This window comes from Ochotona curzoniae, unplaced genomic scaffold, assembly GCF_017591425.1.
Source record: "Ochotona curzoniae isolate NIBS_2020 unplaced genomic scaffold, NIBS_Ocur_1.0 contig_883, whole genome shotgun sequence".
Lineage (NCBI taxonomy): Eukaryota > Metazoa > Chordata > Mammalia > Lagomorpha > Ochotonidae > Ochotona > Ochotona curzoniae.
In genome coordinates this window covers 6200945-6214064 of record NW_024466599.1, presented here as the reverse complement: position 1 = coordinate 6214064, position 13120 = coordinate 6200945, and the positions used below count along the sequence as shown (strand labels likewise).

Below are 13120 nucleotides of genomic sequence, written 5' to 3'. Positions count from 1 at the left end.
ATAGTGTCTTGATCCTGCCGAATGTGACCATTCTACAACTCCACCACCCAGTCGGGTAATGGTTCCTAACACTGCCAAAGAGGCCCCCATCCATAGCTTTAGTGTGGGCTAGTGTGTGGCAATCAGTGATGTTCTATGCTAATAGCCCGTCTCTGTATTCCTAATTGAGCTGTTGCATCTGTCTAACTCAAATTATCTTCTGGACATTTCCCTCCAAACCACCAGGTCTTGGTCCGCACGCATGCCTGAATCTTTCATGACCCTGTCACTGAGAATCACCCAAAATTCGCTTCTCACCTACACTCAAACTGGCCTTAGTCATGAGTGTCCCCAGGCAGCAACTACATATCTTAAAAACCCCAGAGTTTGCCGCCGGGTGGCCAGCAGGCAAAGCCATGCACTACTTGGTGCACTGGCCATCCTGGGGGAGGCCGAGAATTCGTTCACTGCCTTGTGGCAGTGTCTTTGGCGTGAGTCCCCAGCATTGGGTCCGAGCTGGCAGAGGACCCCCACCCCCCGTCGCCACACTGCAGGGAGTGGCAAATGCCCCCAACCCCAAGGCCCGAACCCCTCCCAAACTCCGGGATGTACCTTAAAACCTACTGTGTATGTATGCATTTGAAAGACAGAGTTACAGATGGAGAGAATGAGAGACAGAGGCTTTTGCATCTGTTGGTTCCCTTCCTGGAGGTTCCCAGTAGCCTACAATGGGCCAGGCCAAAGCTTGTTTGGATCTCCCATGTGGGTGTAGGGTCCAAACAATTGGGCTGTCCTCTGTTGCTTTCCCTAGTACATTCATAGGGAGTTGTATTGAAAATGAAGTCATTGGACTCAAACTGATGCCTAAGCAGGATGCTGGCCACTATAGGTAGACACTTGATGTCCTAGGTCATGGCGCTGACCCAGAGGGTACATTTTCTTTTTTGGTCTGCTGATTCATTTCCCAAGTGACCACAATGGCCAGAGCTGTACCAATCTGAAGCTGGGAGCTAGGAGCCAGGAGTTTCCTCCGTGTCTCCCACTTGGGTACAGGGTCCTAAGGCTTTGAGCCATCCTCTACTGCTTTCCCAAGCCACAAGCAGGGAGCTGGAAGGAAAGAGAGCAGCCGGGACATGAAGCAGCACCTATATGGGATCCTGGAAGTTGCAATGCAATGTTACCCCACTAGACTACTGCACTGGACCCGAAATATAAATCATTACAGACAGAAACACATAGATGATGCTGACCCAGAAAGGTTAATGTGCCTGGGTGTCAGCCAGGGTTTAAAGTCAGGGAAGTGATTCTAGATACTTCTGCATGATGATCCATGAACATGGCATGACCAACCACAGAACTCCTTGGAATGTTTTAAGGTGACATCGTAATAAAAGATAATGTACATCCACAGAACCTAAACTAAAGGTGGACTTTTATTCCATCAAAATAGGTATAATGGCATAGAATGTGGTATTTTAAAATTCCTTCCAATTTTCAAGCATGGTATTCTTGGTATTCTAAGTTTAAGTACATTACAAGTAGTGAAATTAATCAGTTTTTATTAATAATGAATAGAGCAACATCATTGACTGTCCTTTTTATTAGCACTGTGATATATATTTGAAGTGCCTCTGTTAGTTTCAAATGCATGATGAAGTCTGTCTTTTAAATGCTAGAAATGGAGAAGAAGCTGCTGGAGGAAAGAAGCCTGAAGCAGAAGGTGGAGAACCTGCTGTTGGAGGCGGAGAAAAGGTGCTCGCTGCTGGACTGCGACCTCAAACAGTCGCAGCAAAAGCTGAGCGAGCTCCTCGCGCAGAAAGATGTGCTCAGTGAGGATGTGAGTGTTGTCTGCTGGTAAATACTGCATCCTGGGAGGAGTTCATAGTAAACTGTGTTCAGTGGAAGGGATTGTTCTGATGAGCTTAGAGGTTTTCATGTGAGTTAATATTCTGTAGTATGGCCTATAGGTTTTACTGGATTTCATTGATATGAAATAAAATTATTTTACCATAAAGATCATTTTATTTTAAAAATATATTTATAGCATTCTTAGATATGTAATGCATATTTTACTGTGAAATCTTAAGACACGTCTCTTGCTACCACATTGAATGATAAGACAAATAAAGATTATTTATTTGAATGCCAAGTATGAAATTTATTTTTTAGGTCAGAAACTTGACATTAAAAATTGAGCAGGAGACTCAGAAGCGCACCCTCACCCAGAATGACCTGAAGATGCAGACGCAGCAGGTGAGCGCCCTGCGGGTGTCGGAGAAGCAGCTGAGGCAGGAGAACAGCCATCTCACCGAAGTGAAAGCAAGCCTGGAGAAGCAGAACACCGAGCTGCGCAAGTGAGTGTTGGGGCCGCGGTGTGGCAGGATGGCACAGTGCCAGGGCCGCGGTGTGGCAGGACGGTCACAGTGAGTGCCAGGGCCGCGGTGTGGCAGGACAGTCACAGTGAGTGCCAGGGCCGCGGTGTGGCAGGACAGTCACAGTGAGTGCCAGGGCCGCGGTGTGGCAGGACGGTCACAGTGAGTGCCAGGGCCGCGGGTGGTAGTGCCGGTGTGGCAGGACGGTCACAGTGAGTGCCAGGGCCGCGGTGTGGCAGGACGGTCACAGTGAGTGCCAGGGCCGCGGTGTGGCAGGACAGTCACAGTGAGTGCCAGGGCCGCGGTGTGGCAGGACGGTCACAGTGAGTGCCAGGGCCGCGGTGTGGTAGGATGGCACAGTGCCAGGGCCGCGGTGTGGCAGGACAGTCACAGTGCTGTGACGTCCTTTGGCAGTCTTGGGATTTTGACTTTGGAGCATTTACTTTCTTGGCCATGTTGCCTCTGTTTCTGCACTGATGTGTTGAGTAATGGGTTGAGTCCCACTTGTCTTTTTTCCAAGATTGCTTGCTTCTCTGCCACCTTTCCCTGCTGCCAACCAGTTCTGATAGGGTAGTAGGTCAGCCTCAGGCATGTTGTGATTGCTTATTATTTGGTTTCCAGGACTCGGATTGTGTGAAAATTGTGCAAATGTGTACATTTTTAATCTTGTCGAGTACTCACTTGGAAAATGGAAAACATATTTGAGTATATAATGGAAGACATAAACATGTTGAGTACATATACCACTAAAATTTGCCCCATTCGTCTGTTAGCATTAGAATTACTCTTTCCCTTCGTGACCAAAGGCTACATTGGATCCCAGCTGTTTGATGATATGATATGATAGGATAGGATAGGATATTACAGGACTCGGGCTTTGGAGTCGAATCACAATGTGAGTATCAGTTCAGCTTCTTACTGGCTAATTAACATTATCCAAAATATTTAATGTTTCTGAGCCTTTTACAACATCTGTAAAAGGGGCGGTAGTAGCTGTCTTGTTCGGTATCTTGTGTAAGCTAACGCTTTGTTTAGAGCATACAGCAAGTGGGTAGGAAGGTCTTTAGTACCCTGTTAGTGTCAGTGCTACTCCAGTTATGACTGCTGCTTGCCTTTCTACATGCCTGCGGCAGGTCAGTAAGATTGGTGCTAACTAGAAAAGGATGGTCAAAATATTCAAGTAGCCTTTCTTCTTTTTGCCTATTGGTTTATTGCCAAGTAAGCCCAGATGCTTCAGCTTCGTGAGATTTCCTATTTTAAAATTAGAACCCAATATTGGATCAATGTCCAAACGTCTTTGTCTTTGTGCTTCTGTTTTCCTGTATATTGACTTTATTCTTTTAGCCTGACCTTTTGTATTTAATAGGAAAACTGGCCATTCATAGTGCTAGAGGTGACTCTTAACAGCCTCACTGATTTGGAGAGCACCAGAATTGACTGCTGGACGCCCAATGAGTCCTGGGATGGACCCCACTGACCTCTCTTTGGTGGAGAGCCTCAGCTGTGAATCTCAGTAGAAGTGGGCAGCCAAAGGGGCCCAGCACAGTAACAGTAGGGGCTGAAGTCCTCACCTTGCATGTGTTGGGATCCTGAATGGGCACCAGTTTGTATCCCATCTGCTTCGCTTCCCTCCCAGCTCCCTGCCTGTGGCCTGAGAAAGCAGCTGAGGCCAGCTCAAAGCCTTGGGACATTGCACCCACGTGGGAGACCCGCACATGGGCTCTTGGCACTGGATCAGCTTAGCTCCAGCCATTGTGGTCACTTTTGGGAGTGAACCAGTGGATGGAAGATCTTTCTCTCTGTAAATCTGACTTTACAATAAAAACAATTTTTTTTTTTTAAAGAGGGCAGCCAGAATAAGAGAGAGAGCTGTTAAAGAATATGAATGCATCTGTGGTGATTCCATCCTGAGTGTGCCTCGTCTTGTCTGAACCTAGAATAATGTGCATTACTCCCAGCATAAAATTATTAGCAATGGTTAACTAACACAAAAATTCAAAGCAATTTCACTATTTTGAATTTAAAATTCAGTTTTGAATTTAAGAATGTAAAAGATGGGACTAATGCGGAAGATAGGTAAGGCATCATGAGACTGTCTTTGGGGTTCTAGCATCTACCTAGTGTGAATTCCAGAGAACTACAAACCCAAGGCACAGAAATTACTTGCAGAAATAATAGAGAGAAGTAGCTGAAGGGGGAAAGTGGATTGCAAGTCTCTGACAGAAGTTGGGGCACAAAGACGTGTTCTTTTAGAAAGCATGAGGTGGTAAAGTCCTCCTCTAACTGGCTTGGAGGCTGTGCTTTGTGTTGAGGTCCGAGGCAACAGACGCATAGCATGTTCTGCTTAGACCTGTGACACTGCTGTGCTGGCTCGGAGCAGAGATGAGAGCGGACAGGAGAGCGAAATTCTCAATTACAGGAGGAAATTGGTAGATCATGTCTGCACTTTATGTGAAGTAAATGTCAGATTAACAAAGCACAGAAAAGCAACAAAGGGATTTCTTCTAGGGAGGTAGAAGTTAGGAGGGAGCCAAGTGGACAGGGAGAATGTCTTTTCACTACAACAGCTGCCAAACTGTTCTGAGCTTGCTACTGCATGGCTCTCCTCTGAGCACAGTGAGCCCTCTGTGTCTTGGGTTGCACATCTGCAGATCCAACAAAGTATTGTATCTATACTGAACATTTTATGACTTTGCTTCTTGTCACTAGTCCCTAAATAATGCAGTGTTAACAACTGTTTACATAGCGTTTATATTTTTGTTATGATTAATCTTGAAAAATACTTTTATTAAATAACTAATGTTAGATTTTTCAGTTTTCATATAAGGGCACTTCAGAAAGCTGGTGTAGTAACAAAATTAAAAGAGTTCATTTTGATGCAAAAGGCTTTTGAAATCCATGCATAGTCTCTGTGTAATATACAGTTTTAATGCTGGCATTGTGGCACACTGTGAAGCCATCAGTTGCCACATCAGAATCCTGTATCAGTGCCAGTTCAAGTCCTGGGTCCTCTAATTCCAGTCCAGCTTCTGCTAACGTGTTTGTCGTGAACACTTTAAAGTACCCTCACATAAATGAATACCAGTTCTTCAAAAGAGTCCAGTATAAAAAAATACCAGGACTTACTACAGTTACCTTAGGTGATGAAGATGGGTAACTTTAAGACTTGAAATTTAAGGGCCTGGTATGGTAGCCTAGTGGCTAGTCCCATATGCATGCTAGTTCATGTCCCGGCTGCTCCACTTCCCATCCAGCTCCTTGCTTGTGGCCAGGGAAAGCAGTCAAGGACAGCCCATAGCTCGGCTCAGTTCTGGCTGCTGTGGCTGCTTAGGTAGTGAATTAGCAGATGGGAGATCTTTCCTCTCTATATATCTTGATTAAGGCCTTTTATATGTATTTATTATTAATCGTTGTCTCTCACAGTTTTGCCTCAAACAGAAATTGGAATCATTACATCCTTTGACCCAGAGGTCTAAAGATCAATAAATAAACAAAGTGAGAGATGATGGTTAATAATAAATACATATGAAAGATCAAGTCTTAAACTTGCCCACCATCATTAGCTGAGGTGGGAGAAGAGTTCTGAGTCAGGTGCAAGTGGAAGACAGTGGGATTAAATAATTAGTTTTCTGTGAGCTTTTTAACGACTTATGTGATATTCAGATGTTTTCCCACTTTAAAATACTGTTTTTAGAAAAAAGTGCCCAGCACAGTAGCCTAGCGGCTAAAGTCATCACCCTGCACACACTGGGATTCCATATGGACACCGGTTCTAATCCCAGCTGCCCCACTTCCCGTCCAGCTCCCTGCTTGTGGCCTGGGAAAGCAGTTGAGGATGGCCCAAAGCTTTGGGTCCCTGCACCCACATGGGAGACCCAGAAAAGGCTCTGGGCTCCGGGCTCCTGGCTTCGAAGCGGTGCAGTTGCGACCATTGTGACCTCTTAGGGAGTGAATCAGCAGACAGAAGATCTTCCTCTCTGTCTTTCCTCCTCTCTGTATATCTGACTTTCTAATAAAAAATCAATAAAAATAAATATTTTTAAAAGAGAAATTATTTCCACTTTGTGAATTTATGCATTTCCACTCTTAGAGATAATCTGCATTTATATAAAAAAGTGTCTAGGTTTGGAGTTTTGTGTATTTTATTTTAATCTCTGTTCATTTTAAATTCTATAGTTTGTAATATTCTTCAACTTGTTTTTTTCTCCTAGATTTGATGTGGAATAATTATAACTTTTTATATTTTAAATAAGCCTAGAATTTAGTGTAACTTTTTAGCTAAACTCCTTAGATGGGTTATTGGGCTTGCTTTTTGCTTAGTTTGTTTTAATATTATTTTAAAACTCAGAGTGTTAGCGAAGAGAGAGAGAGACCCCCATCCATTGGCCCACTTCCCAGATGGCTGCAATGGCCGGTGGTGGGCCAGGCTGAATTCAGGAGCCAAGAGCTTCTTCTGGTCTCCCAAGTGGATGACAGCAGTCCAGGTACTCTGTCCATCTGTATGCTGCTTCCCCCACCATTAGCAGAGAGCTGCATTGGAAATGGAGCAGCCCTGGCATGAACTGGCACCCAGTATGCCACATTTTACTTTGTGTCTTGGTTAGAGAAAAAGCACACACTGTGCCGAGCTCAGTGAATTTTTACAAAACATGCAAATGTGTGCCATCATCATCCAGACTGAAATCTAAAACCTAGATTCCGATCATTTTTCCCTCACTCTAACTGAATTTCAGATACTATTCTGTTGCTTGCAGGAAGCACAAGGAAACGTATCAGTGTATGTTGTGGAGCATCAGGATAAGTCTACAGGCACCAGTGAGGGAACGAGAGTTCAGAAAGGCAGTGAAGCAGGCCTGGTGCCGTGGCGCGGTGGCTTAAGCTACCAGCTGCAGTGCCAGCATCCCGTTTGAGCTCTTACTAATCCAAGTCCCAGCTGCCCCACTTCCAATTCAGCTTCCTGCAAACTATCCTGTACAGGGAAAGCAGTGGAAATGCGTTTCAAGTAAATAAATAAAATCTTTAAAAAGAGATTTGAAAAGATGATCTTGCCTCCTGGGTTCTATGGAAGCTCAGGGAGCCTTGGACCACAAAGATATAGTCTCTTTAACATTTGGTGTTAAATGTTTCCACAGAGAGAGGCAAGAAGCAGATGGGCAAATGAAGGAACTCCAGGATCAGCTCGAAGCAGAGCAGTATTTCTCAGTAAGTTCCAGACATGTTTATTACAAATGTACTATGTTTGTGTAGTTTTTAATTGCTGGTATAAAACCACGAGAATGATTTTCTTTAGATTCTAATAACAAACCCCGCATAGAATTTTAGATGGGCTGTCTTATTCTACACGATTTTTATACAAAAGGAATTACCCAGTTTAACAGAGATCTCTGCTCAATGCTAGAGAAGTAGTTCTCACCACAGGGGGCAAGCACTGTGGCACACTGGGTTCAGCCAAGGGTTCCAACATCTACTTCCTCAGTCAGAGCTGGTTCCTGCTGCTCCACTTAGCATCTGGCTTCTTACTAATATGCCTGGGAAGGCACCCATGAGGGCCGCTGTCACTCATCAGGGAATCCACAACAGGGATTCTTTCTCTTAACTCTGCTTTTCATACAGATAAATCTTTGAAAAACATTAAACTTATGTCACACCCCATAAAGCTGATTAAGAGTATATCTTTTTAATATTATATCTTCTTGAGGCTGACATGGTGGCATATCAAGCTAATTCTGTGCCTGTAGCACCAGCATCCCACATGGGTGCTGGTTCATGTCCCTCCTGCTTCATTTCCAATCCACCTGTCTGGTAATGTGCTTGGAGAAACAGCGGAAGAGAGTCCAGGCCCTCGGCACTCTGCACCCATCCACATGGGAGACCAGCTTAAGTGTTAAAACATAAAGTGCTGACTGTCACCTTTGTTTCCCTGATTTTGGTCCATGAGGCATGTCTAAAAGGGTAACTTTCTCCCTCATCCTGACTCATCCTACCAATAAAAATACCAATCTGATAGCCATGTGAAAGTCATGCTGTAATTTATTAAATAAACTTTAATTAGCATATCTGTTGAAAACTAGAAATAGGAAAGCTTATTACACCATCAGTTTGGTCAGAGACTGAGATATCAGGGAAATATTTACATTTGTTCTTCTGTCTGGAGAGATTATGAATATAAAAATAGTAAGAATGGTGTTATAACTTCCGTTGTATCTTGCTGTTTAGACACTCTATAAAACACAAGTTAAGGAACTTAAAGAAGAGTGTGAAGAAAAGACCAAGCTTTGTAAAGAGTTGCAGCAGAAGAAGCAAGAGCTGCAGGACGAAAGGTGAGGATGCCCAGCCCTTGTTTTCCTTGTCCACAGCTGTTCACTCGGCCCCCTGAGCAGAGACCATTAGGTACAGCCTTGAACTTGATGGTGAAAAGTCGGCTTTAAAAGTGAAGTATCTCTAAAATGCAGGGACTCCTTGGCCGCCCAGCTGGAGATCACACTAACCAAAGCAGATTCCGAGCAGCTGGCACGTTCAATTGCTGAAGAACAGTATTCTGATTTGGAAAAAGAGAAAATCATGAAGGAGTTGGAGATCAAAGAGATGATGGCTAGACACAAACAAGAGCTTACTGAAAAAGATGCGACCATTGCATCCGTAAGTAAACTTGGTGCTATTTTGGGGGATTATATCCCAACTGCTGTGTCATAATGGGGTTATTGATCGGTTTGGGACTGATCTCCTGAGTGGCTCTAAGTTTTGTTTGTTTTTGTTTTTATTTTTAATCATCTCAGTTTTGGCAGAGAGGCTTACTACAGGATGATTTCCAGTGGCTTCACCTATTAGTAAATTAAAAGTTAAAGGACTGAAATTAAAGGGTGAATACAAAAAGTGGGAAACATTTTCTCCTTTTTAAACAGAATTTACTTCCACAGAATCATGAAACTACCATAGAGGAACTTGGTATGATGGAAATGGTAGTGTACAGATCAATGGGAAAGGGAATAGTTATACTAAATCCTTTTTGGATAACTTTTTTTTAATGTGGAAGTGAGAAAAATTAGATTTGTACTGTCCTACACATTGAAGAAAGTTATAGCTATCTTTAGGACCTAACTATGAAAAATAAGAAATTTAAGCTGTTGGTATGGAATTCAAAACTTGTATGTTATAGAAGGCTACATAGGTGAATAACAGTATTTGTAAAGTATTTTATTAAAGGAGAGAATGGTATTATAGAATATGGGTGGAACATCTGTGGTTCAATAAAAGAAGTTTAAGCAGTTCAGGTGAGAAATTGGCCTAACATAAACAAGTAAATAAGTAAATATGCAAATACGTTCCTCACTACTTTTCCTGAAAATACTAGATACAACTTTGAAATATCATGTCACAGCAAAAATTCATGGCGAGTATCTGATAGTTTTAATGGTTGACAGATTTCTAGAAAATGCCATTCTTCTGTACTAGCAAGGGAGCTTAGCTTTACGGTATATAGTATAGTATAATATAGCACATGGTGTGGCAGCCTGCTTGAAGATGCAGACCAGAGAAAATGCCTGTTAATTAAGATGAGTGTGCTAAAGAAACTCAGATACAATGCTGGCAGCAGTGTATATGGTTGAGACTGGCAATCACTAAAATGAATAGATTCATTGAAAGTGGTAGAAGAGGAGCTACTGACTGTATTAGACATCGTGAATTAATAAACCGATATAACAATAATTCAGTTCATTTGATCAATGGATACATTACAGAATAATAAACGTAGCATGACTTAAATCAAAGCACATCCTCTGTTAATTTACATAATCCAGGGTAGGAAGGATGAGCACATAATTCAGGAAGAACAATAGGAATTTGGGAGGAATACAAAAGAAAACTTTTTAAATAGATTTATTTATTTTTTTAATCTTTAAGAAAATTCTTTTTTTTTAAATTGATTAATTTATTTTTATTGCAAAGTCAGATATACAGAGAGGAAGATCTTCCGTCAGATCCGAAACCAGGAGCCTGAAACTTCCTGTGGGTCTCCCACATGGGTGCAGGGTTCCAAGGCTTTGGGCTGTCCTCTGCTGCTTTTCCAGGCCACAAGGAGGGAGCTGGATGGGAAGTAGAGCTGCCTGGGTTAGAACCGGCAGCTATATGGGATCCTGGCATGTTCAAGGCGAGGACTTTAGCCACTGGACCCGATTTATTTTATTTTTATTGCAAAGTCAGATATACAGAGAGGAGAAGAGACAGGAAGATTTCTGTCCAGTGATTCACTCCGCAAGTAACTGCAACGGCCAGAGCTGAGCCGATCCGATCCGAAGCCAGGAGCCAGGAACTTCCTCCAGGTCTCCCATGTGGGTGCAGGGTACCAAGGCTTTGGGCCATTCCTGACTACCTTCCCAGGGCACAATCAGGGAGTTGAATGGGAAATGAGGCAACCAGGTAAGAATCACCGCTCATATGGGATCCCAGCGTGTTAAGGCAAGGACTTCACCCACTAGAGGCTATTGTACCGGGCCCCCAAAGGAAACTTTTTATGTGAAAACTTATTTTCTCTTTTGTAATAGAGATTCGAAAGAAATATTATAGTTTTTTTCCCTCTATGATGAAAATAGAGTTGTATAATGTCGTTATCAAATGTTTCTCGCATTTTATGAAGCTGCTAAAGTTTTACAAGGAAATGGCAGTTTTATGGCTTCCCAGGATATTGTTGAAGACTTGTTAATAAAATTTGTGTCAGGATAAAGTTTGGTAGCACAGAGGCGACAGGTGTAAAGATAGCTGTGCTAAGAAAAACAATAATGTTCAATAATGTTGGCAACTTTCTAGCATGCTTTGTTTTAATTTTTTGTGTTATAACTGAAGTTTTTTTAATTGGGATGTGATTCCCCATTCCTCTCTATTTTCAATTCTTAGCTTGAAGAGACTAATAGGACACTAACCAGTGATGTTGCCAATCTTGCCAATGAGAAGGAAGAATTAAACAACAAACTGAAAGATGCTCAAGAGCGTATGTATTAACAAAGTTCATTCTATATATATATATATATATATATATATATGTTGCTTATCACACGTTATAGTTATTGCCAATATAACTAATACTTACCCATGTTGCAGAGCTGTCCAAGTTGAAAGATGAAGAAATCAGTGCAGCTGCTATTAAAGCACAATTTGAGAAACAGCTGCTGACGGAAAGAACGCTCAAGACTCAGGTATGTCAATAGGATATGATTGTGAATGTTTGAAGCACTAACTAGGCATTGACTGTAACAGTGTTTTGTGAAGTTATCTGAATTTTCCCAGGTTTGCAGAAGTTAGATTTGGTGATCACTGTTCAGGGGCTGACATTCAGACAAACAGTTAAGGTTCCTGGCTTTGAGTTCTTACTCCATCCCCAGTTCTAGCGCCCTGTTAATACACCTGAGAGTCAACAGGTGATGCCCAGAGCCCTTAGGCTCTTCTGCTCCAGTGGAGACATGAGTTCAGTTTTGTCTGTTGCAGGCGTTTGTGAGCCAGTGGATGGAGTAAATGAAGTGTGTTCTCATTCATTCTTTTTTTCTCTGGTTCTCTCTCTTCCTCTTCTTCTCCTCTCCCTCCTTCCCCCTCATGTCTACCAAAAGTGGAATCACACTCATTTTCAGTTGTTTATTATGATCCTATCAGATGGAATTGGCTGGTAACCCAAAGAGGTCAACAGTCTAGTCTGCAAAAGCTCCTGGGATTGTTAGTCCTCACATGGTGGTGTGGACAACATGGATGCCTGTAGAGTCTCCTGCATGTTGGCACAGTATATTTTATTGATGAGATGCCAATAGAATTCTTTTTCTCAAGGCAAGTCTCTTGAGGAAAAGAACTTGAGGAAGTCAGAGAAGTAGAAAATGACATCAGATAAAGTCTAAGTGTTTTGAATTCCAATTCTCAGAAAACTTGAAAGGGAAAACTAATAGAGTATAGGATGGAGAAGAGAGGTACAGTATTTAACTAATACCAGAATGTGTTCCTTGGGAATCCTGTTGCAGAGGGAAGGATTATCAGTGCTTGTTACTGAGAAATCATCGATGTCATTGATTTTATTTGTATGCTTGTTTTTATGTCTTTAAGGCTGTGAATAAGTTGGCTGAGATCATGAATCGAAAAGAACCTGTCAAACGTGGAAGTGACACAGATATGAGAAGGAAAGAGAAGGAGAATAGGAAGCTACACATGGAACTTAAATCTGAACGTGAAAAATTGACCCAGCAGATGATCAAATATCAGAAAGAACTGAATGAAATGCAGGCTGTAAGGATACTTTTTGGACTCTTGATTTAGCATTCTTTTTAAGAAAGGTGGAATTGCTTTCATGTTTCTGTGTATTTCATTGTTTGTAGGACTCTTCCCTTATTAAATATTATTGAGCCAAGAGCAAAATTGTAAGTCATGTTGCATACAGTTAATTTAATTTTTTGCAGCAAATAGCTGAGGAGAGCCAGATTCGAATTGAACTGCAGATGACACTGGACAGCAAGGACAGTGACATTGAGCAGCTGCGGTCACAGCTGCAGGCCTTGCACATCGGGCTGGATAGTTCCAGCATAGGCAGTGGACCAGGTGATGCGGAGGTCGACGATGGGTTTCCAGGTATAGACTTGCCTTCAGCCCTGACATTTATCTTAAATCTCCATCAGGTGATTGTGTTAAGTCCTGTTCCTGACTTTACTCTTGAGTAAAAATGAATAGGATTTCAAATAACATTTTTAGACATTTAATTTTTTTTTGACGAAATTTTTCATAGCAAAAGAGAATTCCAC

At 42.3% G+C, this 13120-nt stretch overlaps 1 protein-coding gene across 1 annotated transcript in view; it reads left to right on the top strand.

Moving 5' to 3' along the window:
* The window catches only part of ROCK2 (Rho associated coiled-coil containing protein kinase 2), a 146624-nt gene that overhangs the window by 120081 nt on the left and 13423 nt on the right, over window positions 1–13120 (top strand). Inside the window, exons 19-27 of the mRNA XM_040992831.1 lie at window positions 1656–1816; window positions 2149–2333; window positions 7484–7553; window positions 8568–8671; window positions 8804–8990; window positions 11244–11337; window positions 11448–11542; window positions 12432–12611; window positions 12782–12950. Coding sequence (XP_040848765.1) covers window positions 1656–1816; window positions 2149–2333; window positions 7484–7553; window positions 8568–8671; window positions 8804–8990; window positions 11244–11337; window positions 11448–11542; window positions 12432–12611; window positions 12782–12950 — 1245 coding nt within the window. The remainder of the gene's footprint in view (window positions 1–1655; window positions 1817–2148; window positions 2334–7483; window positions 7554–8567; window positions 8672–8803; window positions 8991–11243; window positions 11338–11447; window positions 11543–12431; window positions 12612–12781; window positions 12951–13120) is intronic.